The 12,259-nt window shown below is 48.3% G+C and overlaps 1 protein-coding gene across 4 annotated transcripts in view; it reads right to left on the reverse strand.

Annotated features, from left to right (window-relative positions):
• Window positions 1-441: 441 nt before the first annotated feature.
• Window positions 442-12,259, reverse strand: part of LOC107209857 (hepatocyte nuclear factor 4-beta-like) — a 36,912-nt gene continuing 25,094 nt past the window's right edge. For 3 of the 4 annotated variants that reach the window (XM_033517130.1, XM_033517129.1, XM_033517131.1), the window contains 7 exons: window positions 9,421-9,527; window positions 8,244-8,399; window positions 7,593-7,680; window positions 6,663-6,815; window positions 4,706-4,942; window positions 3,810-3,923; window positions 442-2,626 (listed from right to left, as the gene is read on the reverse strand). In XM_033517130.1, the coding sequence (XP_033373021.1) occupies window positions 2,490-2,626; window positions 3,810-3,923; window positions 4,706-4,942; window positions 6,663-6,815; window positions 7,593-7,680; window positions 8,244-8,399; window positions 9,421-9,527 (992 nt within the window). In that variant the 3' untranslated portion in view covers window positions 442-2,489. The remainder of the gene's footprint in view (window positions 2,627-3,809; window positions 3,924-4,705; window positions 4,943-6,662; window positions 6,816-7,592; window positions 7,681-8,243; window positions 8,400-9,420; window positions 9,528-12,259) is intronic. The other variant, XM_033517132.1, reaches the window with a different exon arrangement.

Consider the following 12,259-nt stretch of genomic DNA (forward strand, 5'->3'; position numbering starts at 1 on the left):
TCTTTCACTTAGTCGTGGTTTTTTTGTGTTCTGAATATTTTTTTCCCCTGCCTGTATTCCAGTAGCACATCTGCTCCTGTCCTGCACTTCACTCTTGTCATCCCCAACCAGAGCCCTGGAAATTATCCAGCAGGCATCAAAGCAAGCACAGCCTGGTTTTTTAATAACAGCAGCAAAACTTTGCACCTCCAAAATATTTCTGCAATTTCTCCTTATATTGTAGTGCAGCATAAAGCTAATATTGGACCCAGATTCAGTGTTAAAGATGCCAAATATTGGAATTGGCAAGGAAAGGGATAATTCAGAAATATTTAAAATTTTCTTGCCTGAGGTGCCCCATTCTGATAAACAGCTGGCACCTGACAAGGGAAATATTATTAAATGATGGCTTTGAACCTATTTTATTAACAAAATCATGATTCCAATAAAATAGTCACTTCCAAGGTATGTTTGCATAAAATAGTGGATTAATGCAGAGTGGGGTTTGAGCTAGGGAAGCCAGAAAAATTCACACCAAAACTCTCTATTTTGAGCTTTTATACAGTAAATGATTCTTCCTGCAAACCTTCACCAGACCAGCTGAACACTGGGGGCTGAGATCCACTGGTGCAACTTTATTTTCTTCTTAGTTTGTGAATTCCATCAGTATCCAGCAGAAGCCAGGCATTGCAGCCAGAGTGATTCTTTTTAATGAAAAATAGATATCTGTATTGGAGAAATCAGTGGAGAACCTTGGAAACTTGGTTTTGAATTCAAGTAAAAAGGCAAACTGTCCAGATGAAATATGAGAATATGGAATTTATTTCCCCTATAGATTTATTTTCTTACCATTAATGACTATTAATGTACATTTTATGTCTGGAAGAGGAATGGAAGGGAGCTGCTGGAGGCACTGGAAGCAATGCTGGCTCAGAACAGTTGCATCTGTCATGCAGCAGGAATGCCTGCAGTGGAACCTGTTTTCCAGATAGAGCTGTTTCAAATCAGGGATATCAGCATAAAATGTCAGATCAAATTCGTCAGAGGCAGGAGAAAAATAAAACATTCTGATCCAGGTGAAATTGGAGCTGCTCTCTGCTGGCTTTCAGCTCTCTCTGGTGCTGCAGAAGGGGGATGCTGAAATTCCCCTGCTGCTGGAAGCTCGGATGCTCTTCCCAAGTTCCCTTTCTTGTGCTGGGATTGTGTTTCCTCCAGCTGAGCATCTCCAGCAGCTCCCCAGAGCCCCCCTGGGCTCCACCAGCTCAGGTTTGCCATCCTGGCTTGGGAATTTGTGCAGAGGGTCAGAATTAGGAATTCTCCATCGTGTCCCAGTGCTCAGGACAGCCACTCCTGGTCCCTCAGAGGTTGGTGCACAGATGAGCTTAACTTTTGTGGAAATCTGATAATTTGCTTTTTTAATAAAGTCCCATTCATTCAGATCAACTCCGTAGCACAACTACAGCACTTTGGCAACTCTTGAGGCTGTGTAGTCACCACTGGGCTTATTTAATTTGTTGCTTAACTGCTGATTACATTTTACATTAAGGCAGAAGCAGCTTGTTTTAAATACGAACCCTTTTCATAAAAAGTGGCTCACAGACCTGCCTGTTCCTTTTCTTGGCTGATTTACAGCCACACAGCAGACATTGCAGAGAAATACAAAACTACAGAAAAATCACATCTGTGGACTGGCAAAAGGTATGTGGGGGCACTTGCTTCTTCCAAAAATGTTTGCAGTGAAATTTTCCAGAAGATAGAAAGCAGGAGTTGGGATAAGCTGGCCTTGATTTGGGGGCTCACCAGAGCAGCAGGCACGGTGAGAGGCAGAGCTCTTTGCTGCTGTCTGGTGTTAGATGTGTTCTTAAGGTAGAGTCCATCCACTGGCTCACAGATGGACTCTGGATATACTGGAAATTATGGAAAACAGCAAAACGTTGGCATTTCTGTTCATAAAAAAGAACTGGACCACATTAAATGTTGGCTGCACTATTGGGACAAGGCCCCTCTGGGTGGAATAAGGCTTTCTAAGGATTATGATGATATTTTTCCTAAAGCTCAACAGGAGAAACGGGAGTGTAATTAATTACATTTGTGATGGGAATAGACCTTTTCATCCCAATTCAGGCCATGCTGTGTGCATGAAGGGTCCCCAGGAGCTGTGCAAGGCGCTGGGATGGATGGAGACAGCGGCCGAGGGCTCGGGGAGGGTGACGGTGACACCGAGCGATGCTCACAAACACCCCCAGAACCCTGCCCCGAGGGGCTGGCAGTCCTGGCCCTGCCGAGGAGGGCACAAACCCCAATCCTTGTGCCATGGGGGTGCTGCTGGTGGGAATTCCGTGGTGAGGCTCTCTGCAGGCTGGCGCTGGGCTCACGGGCGGGGAAGGGTGGGAGCGGCGGCTCCAGGTGCAGGCAGGGGCGTGCTGTGCTTGGCCTCTGCAAAGAGAAAGGGCCCGTTTCACTGTCAGCACTCTTCCCACAGTGCTCCCAGCTTCTCCTTCCTCCTCTCCCTATAAAATCTCCTGCTTGGGGATCACTGTCTGAGGCAGGAGCTGCACTACAGTGCTGGGCCCTGCGCTAGAGCCTAGCTTATAGTCTTCACTGCCTGTGCTGGCAGAAGGAGATGGAAGGGATGTCTCAGGAGATGCTGTGGGAGAGAAAAGAAACAGAATTAATGTGGACTTGGATGCTGTTCAGTAGAAATCAGCAAACCATCCTACAAACCCAGGAGCTTGGGGGATGCTGGCAGGTCCTTGTTTCCTGGTTTGTGAGGAGGCACAGGGTGGGCTGGCAGACATGGACCGGTTCCTCTCAGTGTTTTGCTCTTGGGCAATGCCCCCAACTGCTTTTCAATCCTTCATCTCCTTGTCAGAGAGGAGATCTACAGCCCCACTGTAGCTCATTCACAGAGCACAGCATTTCTCTAATCTCCTTGCCTGGAAAGGGGCTTAGAATCCAAATAAAAGCCACCTAAAATACATGATGCCAACATTTATATAGCTGAGAAACAGCAAAATACACGGCGGGAGGGAAAGGATTGTAAGTGGCAGAGGGAGGGAGGCTGTGAGTACAGGACATTGTGATTACATGGCAGTGGTTAAATTACACCTCCTGTCCCACTTTCTTTTTTTAACAGCGTGGTCCTACAGGGGATAAATGCCTCAACTCACACCCCCAGCAGTGCCCAGGGTGATTGAAGATGGTTTTGTATCCAAGTCCTGTTGTTTGGCAACAACCACAGGGAACTCCTGCCTTAAATAACCATCTGTCCTCTATTGTGGCTTCTCCCACTGCTGCCAAATCCATAGAAACACCCAATCTTGATTTCTCACCCTTTTTTTTCCAAGCTTGTGTTATTTTAGTAATGTCTCACAAACCCCTAGGGGTCATGTTACCATTAAAAATCCCAACTTCTCTTTGGAATCATGGAATGGAGGCAGCCAGCAGGGGCTGTGAGCTCTGATTCCAGTGTAATTCATATAAATAAACTTAAAGAATAAATACATAAATAAACTCATATAAACTTCAAGAGCCTAACTAAACTTAAATTTACTTCAATAAATTTAAATTAAATTTATTTTTTATAAACAAGTAAACTTTTAAAATAAATAAACCTTTTTTAAAGATAAATTAACTTTTTAATTAATAAATAAATACATAAATAAACTCTTTTTTTTTTTTTTCTGAACTGTCTCCTGCCCAGTTCCTTGGCTGACAGTAATGATGTAAAAATGGGCTGTAAATAACTTAAAAAATGGCTGTAAATAATGTAAAAAATGGCTGTAAATAACATAAAATGGGCTGTAAATGACATAAAAAGGGGGACATACGGTCTGGAGCAGCGTGGATCACAGAGGTCATGTTGCTTTGCAGGACGTGCCCTGGCAGCGGTTCCAGGTTGAGGCTGGGAGGTGCTGACTGGTACTGGAGATCAGCAGCGGTTCCTGCAAGTGCAATTGGGAAGAGACATCATTCCTTGCATAGTTCCCAACAATCCAGATGCTCTGGGCTAAATCTTTTCCGTCCAGAGGATGTGGAAGACCTCTGTGGGTGAAGGTTAATGGTTTGCCTTTGCTTCCTTCCTCTCTGCTCTCGTTGTGTAGGGACAGCCCCCTGGGATGTCTGGGGTTTCAGCTGCTCTCCAGCTTCTGCCTGGGGGTGTGTCCCAAGTGTTGCTCTTACACAGCTTTCCCATAAAGTTATAATTTCTGCACATTTCTAACAAAAGATGTGTTGTCTTCCTTAAACTGCCTCAGTCAGGTGGGAGGCCTCAGTCAAACACCACACCACAGAGCAGATCCTTCGCTGTGAATCTCACCAGATCTCCAGAGCTAGGCTGGAAAGGATGGCTCTGGGAACTGGACTGGAGTGAGAAGAACCCTTGAAGCTACAATTCATCAAATGGTTTTGCTTGGAAGAGATCTTAGAGCTCATCCCATTTCAACCCCATTCCCTGGGCAGGAATGCCACCCACTGTCCCAGGCTGCTCCAAGCCCCATCCACCATGGCCTTGGGCACTTCCAGGGATCCAGGGGCAGCCACAGCTTCACTGGGCACCCTCAAAGGAAACAATTTTTTCCCAATATCCCATCTAAATCTTTTCTCTTTCAGTTTAAAACCCTTTCCCTCCATCCTCCCTCCCATACACCCCCAGCAGACACAAACCCGGACACAAACCCCCGTCCCAGCTTTGAGATAACCTCCCCACCTCGGGAGGGGTTCCTACCTCCCAGCAGCATCTCCTGCAGCAAGCTGTCGATCCTGGCCACACCAAAGAGCTTCACAAACTGCACCTGCTCGATCATCTGCCAGGTGATGCTCTGCAGGGGCGGCAGCAGCAGCAGGATGTCGCTGAAGCGGCCCCGCGAGTCGTACTGGCGGTCGTTGATGTAATCCTCCAGGTTCACCTGCACCTGGAAGCGCATGTTCTTCACCTTGCCGGGCTCACTCAGGCCTTTGCAGTCTGGGAGAGGGGAAAATGGAGTTAATTGCTGGCCTGTGAAGGCAAATGTCACCCTGACAGGCAGGCTGTGTGCAGGGCAAAGGATGAGATGGCAGCGATGCCCTGACAGAGTGTGCGAGGTCAGCTGACAGCTTGGGCTGCCATCGCTCCACATCTCACAGGGAACAGGGAAACAGTGAGGGGAACTGGAGGGGAAACAGTGATTGGAGGAGAAACAGTAATTTGAGGAGACTGTGAAGGGAAACTGTAAGAAAATAGGAGCTTGTTTCACATGGATGTGTCTGCCTACTGCCATTAGCAAAGGGGAAAAATTTAGAAGTTAAAATATTTATCCTCCCAAGGAAACAGCCTGGAATTTTCCCCTGAAAACTTTGAGTCACCACTGGCATCACTAAATGCAAGCAGTTTTAGTGGCTGTATGTTGTGATTACACTTGCTGCAACATCAGGTCTTGCTCTCCTGTCTTTGACCTGTGATCAATCCTTTTTCTCAAGGACCACTGGTCCAGCTTTGCTTAAGCAAATAAATTTGTCCCTGTGTCGGGTGAGGTGCTGGCATTTCCAGCCTCCCACTCCTGCTCTGCTGTTATCTAAACCCGAGATTTCTGGATCACTGCACCATTTCCTTCACTGTCTGCAAAGAATCCACAGGCACCACATTTTGGGGATTGTAGTGCCAAGAGATTAGATAAAGTGGTTAACAAATGATTGTGTGTCAGCACAAAGCTCTGAGGAAGCTCTGAGGACATTCCCTCTCGTTAGCAAGGATGAACTTCACTTCTGGGGAGCTTCACACTTCCTCCTTCCAGCTGCAACCTCAGCACCTCATTGTCACATTGATCTAAAGCTGCAGGGAGGAACTGATCAGCTGAGCAGGTAATTTGTCAAAATCAATTTGATGAGAACACCCTTCTCTGGGTGAACCTTCTGTGAACCTACTCTGTTCACAGCAGGCTTCAGTGAGCCAAAGTTTGTGATGTTCCTGAAAACTCCTGGATCTCGATTTTGAATCGGTGAACACAGCAAAAAACCCAGTAATTAATGGATGATAGTCAGATTTCTCCGTGCTAAAAGACAAAAGGGCATTGTCTGGACTTGGGATTGTTCTCCCATCTCCTCCCTGAGCTCCAGGGAGATACCCACAGGAACCTGGGCAGAGGCAGAGCCCCCTGTGCTTCTGGAATAAACACAGCAAAGCTTCAAAACAAACTGGTTTTTCTCTGTGTTCCTCTGTTCTCCACCCTGTGCATCAGCCCTGCCCTGGGTTGCTGCTGGCTTCCAGCAAGATCCATTAGCAGAGCCCTGATATTTCTGGGCACGGTGAGCAGCCCAGCTCTCTGGGGTTTTTGGTGGTGCTCTCTTATGGATGCTCCCTGGCTCACTGCTGCTTGTTTGGCTCACTTTGCAAATACATAATTGATGCAGGCACGTATGTCCTTAATGAGCATCTCCTGCATTTCAGGCTGATGGGCTTTCCCAAAGCCAAGCTCCTGAGGCAGCCAAACTCCTCCAGGGCCCACAGAGCCTCTCACATCGGCCTGGCTGGAGTTCATTCTTGCTAAAAACACTCAGGAATAGGTCACTCCTGTCTTAAACTGCTCTGCTGAGTATTTTCATTACAGCATGGGGATGTACAGCTGCTTCCAAGGGGTTTTGCTGGTTTTTGGAGAGCCCCCAACTGCTGTGCAAGCCCTGTGCTTGGCAGCCAGAAGGAATCTCACCTGGGTCAAAGAAGATGATGGCTTTAAGGCAGGCGTACTCGTTGTCATCGATCTGGATGTCCCGCAAGGGCTTCACCAACTCATCCAAGATCCTGGTGGCCACACGAGCGATTTCCAGCTCTGGGCAGTGCATTGGGATGATGAAATCATTCCCTGGGAAGACAAGAGAAATTCCCCATCAGGTTTTGGCTCTAGCTCTGCTCTCATGCAGCAGATATCCCAAGGAAGGTTGCCTGATGGTCCCAGTGCCATTTGCAGCAATTTCCAGTCTGCAGCTTTATAATCTGATCCACGAGTGAGAAGCAAGGCCTGGATCTCATCCCTTGGTCCTTATTTATCTCAGTTGCACGTCAGTGCACCCACACCCTGCACACAGCCTGCTCCACGTTCTGCTCTGCTTTGCCCTGTGTTACATCGAGCATCTGTTTGTAAGCTGTGCTGCAACTTTATTTTTGGTTTTCTTTTCTCACACAAAGTTATCCCTTCTCTTTAATGTGAAGCTTTTAGTGTCAGTGTTCTCATTTTTCCAAGAACAATCCCACCTGTGGTGGCAGAGAGCTACATGAAAAGGAAACGCCTATTTGCACTGTAATTTTTAACAGACATTTCTGCTAAGTTTTTAAGTATTTATTCCCAAATACCTCATTCCTTGGTCCTTGAAAATTTCAGATACAAAACCAAAACAACCCGGTTTGAGATGCCATTTAAATACTCGGGCATTCCCACCCACAATTTCAAAGCTGTGAGGGAACAGTTAGAAAAATCCCAGTGAATTTAGTCTCCTTTTGACCCTCCTCTCCAGCACTGTGTCTCCACCCAGATGTGCAGCCCACGGCCAGGAGTGCAGAGGGGGTTTCAGGGGTGCAGAATGCTTGGGAATGACTCAACAGGGGTGAATTACAAAAGCAGGAGGGTGTTTCACGACTTTACCTAATAGCAGGAAATCAGTGTATGGTATGGACCTCTTGGCTACCCCGAGGAGCAGATGTTCCCCTGCGTGGGCTCTGAGCAAGGCAACCTGGAGGTGGCACAGGAGGAAGAAATAAGATTACATTGGAAAAACAGAGAATGGAGTGCTGAGCTGTTGCTGTTTAATTAAGCCCCATTTGGTGTTTGTTTAGATCTGGCAGATCTACAGATAAAGTTCTGTTCAGGGCTAGAAAATATCAGTGTATGTTCACTTGGAGAAGTTCTACATTCGCGGCAAACTAAATGAGAGGCTGTTTTTAACTAAAAGAGCAGAGAGGGGCTTGAGTTATTTGAGTTCTCAGGAAACAGATTCTATATTCAATTTTTAGGTGCCAGTAAAGGCAAAATCAGAATTGCCTTGTAATTCAGAATGCAGCAGTCTGACAACAAGCAGAAGATTTTGACTGGATCTTTTGCAGGTAGGAGTGATCAGCTCTGTATTTTGAGGGTCTTTGGCTACTGAAGTTATTTTTACTTGGTCCCTCTTTCTCTCCTGTTTACAGCTCTATACAGGGTGATCTGTATGTTAATGCCAGATTCCCCAGTGAAAGGTCCAGCCGGGAATTCCTTTCAAAGGCAGTGGATTTACCAGGAAGAGCCATTTGGTTTTACCTGGTCGTCCAGGGGGAGCTCACAAAAGGCTGGGATGTATTTTGCCCATTCCACCAGCACCAGGAGCTGCTGTTTCATGGATTCACACACGTCGTTGATGGTGGCAATCTTCTTCATGGCAATGTCTGTGCTGTGCACGGGGCTCAGGGGTAAATACTGCAAGAGAAACCACCCAGCTGTGTTTGGACCAGATCAAGGCTGTTTCGTCGCTCTCCACAGCATCCACTCATCCCAGCAGGACCCCGAGAAGATGTTCCCGTTGTGGCTGGACACTTGTGCCCAGCTGTGTCCGACTCACAGCCCATGGAGCAGCTTCCACGAGGTGGTGCTCGGTCCCAACACACTTAACCCAGCCCTCCTCAGCTCCTCAGCTCTCCAGGCTGGCTCAGGACAAAATTAACATTCCCATTCCCAGCAGGAGCCAGCAGCGCTGTGTCTCAGCTTCCCACCAATCCCTCCAGCCAGCCAAATGCATGAAATAACCCAGATTTTCTCCCCCAAGTTGCTGTCAGGGACACAAAACTCCTTTTTTGATCCCTGAGGTGCTGCGTGGCAGGGAGAGGGTTAAAAAAACATCATTTTTTTGAGAAGGAAGTGGACTCATTGCTGCATGTAATGTGCAACATCTGGACCGTATGTTTCAGTGGAGAAACGGTATTTGCATAAGAATTTAAAGGATGCTCAGGGTGCAATTAATGGTGGAACATGAAATAAAAAAGCAATCAGCGTCAGCTGGAGCCCAGTGGATTTATTCACATTATTTTTCCGCCCTAAAATTGCTGTCCTGATAAAAAATTGGGGAAAGATACGATCAGCCATGACTGGAATAATATGTTTGGAGCAGGACAGAGAGAGCAGCAAGGAAGGATAAAATTCTGTGTGAATGCAGAGAGATTTTAGGGGTGCAGCAACAATTTAGTCTGGGGGAATAGGGGACCTGGGTTCTGCAACATCCCTCAGCCCTTGGAAATTCAGCTATCTCCCACCAACTGCTCCCTGCAGGATGTATTGCCTTGATAATGGATTTTCCCTGTCTGCTTTTGGATATTTAGAATTTTCTTCCCTTGTGCAGGAGCCATCCAAAGGCAGGAAAATCATCCAGCCCTGGTTGGTTCAGCAGGCTGGAATTGCTGAGGGTCACAGGCCAGTTTGGAGGGGCTGTCCCCTCGTGTCCTACCTGCTGTGCCATGGCCTCAGCCTGAGTGAGGATGTTGATGGAGAGAGAGCCATTGTCCTCATAGCTGCTCCTGCGGATGCTGATCCTGTCACGCTCGTTCTGCACGGCTGGAATGAGAGAGAGAGAGGTGATTGTGTCAGTGGGAAACTCCCAGTGCTCGTGTCACTGAGAGCTCCCAGTGCTCGTGTCACTCTGAGAAACTCCCAGTGCTCGTGTTAGTGAGAGCTCCCAGTGCTCATGGCAGTGAGAAACTCCCAGTGCCCGTGTCACTCTGAGAGCTCCCAGTGCTCGTGTCACTGAGAAACTCCCAGTGCCCGTGTCACTCTGAGAGCTCCCAGTGCTCGTGTCACTCTGAGAAACTCCCAGTGCTCGTGTCACTCTGAGAGCTCCCAGTGCTCGTGTCACTGAGAAACTCCCAGTGCTCGTGTCACTCTGAGAGCTCCCAGTGCTCGTGTCACTGAGAGCTCCCAGTGCTCGTGTCACTGAGAAACTCCCAGTGCTCGTGTCACTGAGAAACTCCCAGTGCTCGTGTCACTGAGAGCTCCCAGAGGCTGCTGCTCCTTGTGGTCCCTAAACAGCAGTGGATGGGGCTTTGCTCCTCCAAGACCCTCCACTGTTGCTGGATGTTGGAATGAACAGGCTCTGGGGAGGGAAAAAGGGGGAGAAGACCAAGCACAAGAGGGAGATGAGGCTGTTTGGAGGTCAGAGCAGCACCCATGGGATTTTTGCTGGTCCTGCTGGATTTGATGCAGATCAGGGGGAATTTAGGGGTTTGGTGTCACCTCTCTCCACCTGGCAATGCAGCAACACTGCTGGTGCCTTTGGCACCCTCTCTGCCATGGCTGCACTGAGGGCTCCTGTGCTGAGCTCCTGATGCTCCTGGGGCTGCACCTCATCTCCTGGCAGTGCTGGAAAAGCATCCCCTGATCCCACCTTAGAGCAGCCTGGGAGCGTCCCCTGCCCCTGAGGCATCGCAGGTGGTGATCCCAGGGGACATCCCCTCCCAGGGGACACAGAAAGGGTCACCCCTGAGGGAAGCTCAAAGAAAAGGAAGTTGAAATCCACAGATTCCCCCTTAAAGCCATTCCCTCAGTGCTGCCCATCACGCAGGTGATTTCAGAGAGCCTGAAACCCTGCCAGCAGCGACAGATAAAGACAAGACCAAGCCAGGGTTTGTCACCAGCCCTGCTGGAAACCAGCTCAGTGTCCTGAACTGGAAATAACAGCAACAGCACAGGCCTTGGACACACTGCAGGGACCACAGCAGAGTGAAGGTCAGCCCAGACCCTTTGCTGGACATGCCATGGTGAATTGGGGAAAAAAACACTGATTTTTGAGGCCTTTCCCACCCTTTAAACCATCCTTTTCCCTGGAGCATGAGCCTCGTCCAGCCTCATGCTCCACCAGCCCTGCACAGGGAACAGGAGGCATGGATTGCACTCCAGCAGCTTTCTTTTGCAACACGGTCCCCAAGAGCTGACTCACCCCCACTGCAGCCATCAACTGAAACAGCAGCAGAGGAAAAAGGAGAATTTAGACTTAACCCAACCTGGTTTCAGTGTAGGTTTCTCCCCCAAGCCCTCTTGCCTCTGTCCAGCAGCTCAGGGCTGGGGGAAGAGCCTGAGCACACTCAGTGTTTCCCTAAAGCAGAGGGAGCAGGAAGATTTAGCATGTGGTGATAGTGCAGCACATCCCTCCTCCTTCATCCAGCAATCCCAGACTCCTTCCCCTTTATTTGGGGAGAATGACTCAAACAGAGCTGCCAAAGCACGACTCACTCTGTGCTTTAACCCCTTGGGGGTAGAACACTGGGGGTTTGTCTCAAAAGTGGCCACTGGAGAAGATTTTTCCAGCAATTTTTTTTTTTTTTTTTCCTTTCTGCAGAATCAGCAGAGTTATTTTGCAGTCATTTTTTTGAGTCTTTGCCTCACTGCTGGGGTCTTGTTTTAGAGCATCAGGACTCATTCCTGGGAATCCATACAAAGGAAAAAACGTGGGCTCTGCTCTGCACAGTTTGAGGGAAGGTCGTTTTTTCTGCCAGCTCATGTCCAACCACTGCCCTATTTTCCTAAGCAGCCTCTGATGAGGGGCCAACAAAGTGAAAGGGCAGAAAACAAGCACCAGTGACAAAAAATCAATGTCTCCCCTTATGGACAGGAGTGAGGTGTTTATTTTCCAAGATCTGGGGCTCAGCCTTGCTGTCAGTCAGGATCAGCTCATGGGGATCTGACTTTGTGCCTCAGAGCCAGCCCTGCCTGCAAGGGGCTGCATCCATTTCCAAAAGGTGCTACAACAAACACGTTCCTGGAGCATTTTCAGGCTATGGACACTACAGAGAGGTAATTTGTCATCAATTTAGAGAAAACACAGCTTTTGGGAGGCTCTGCTAACCCTCCTTAGACAGCAGCATAAACTGCCCTGTGCATGAGGGGAGGGTCAGCCTGAAGGTGATTAAAGGATCCATAATCTTGACACTTCATGGGTTTTATTGGTCCAGCAGAAAGGTGAGTGGCAGCATCCAGCACTCAGGAGGAACAACCTGACCCAATCTGTGTCATCACTGGCTATTTTGTAAAATCCCCATCCAAGCTTCTACACCTGGATTTATGTCAGATGCTCCCCAACGTGCTCTCAGGGTAGGGCTCTCTGCCTGCTTACAAGAAAAGGGACAATTTTGCCTTTCCAATCGAGTTACACATCTGATTTGATGACACTGCTAGAGTCCCAGGCAGACCTGGTCCCCATGACAGACTCCTTTAAGAAGCCTCAGCCTGTTTTTCCTCCCCAAGTCTTTTTATGGCACATATTTCAGTGCTTCCCTCATGCTCTGATAAGCTCA

This window comes from Parus major, chromosome 11, assembly GCF_001522545.3.
Source record: "Parus major isolate Abel chromosome 11, Parus_major1.1, whole genome shotgun sequence".
NCBI classification, from domain to species: domain Eukaryota; kingdom Metazoa; phylum Chordata; class Aves; order Passeriformes; family Paridae; genus Parus; species Parus major.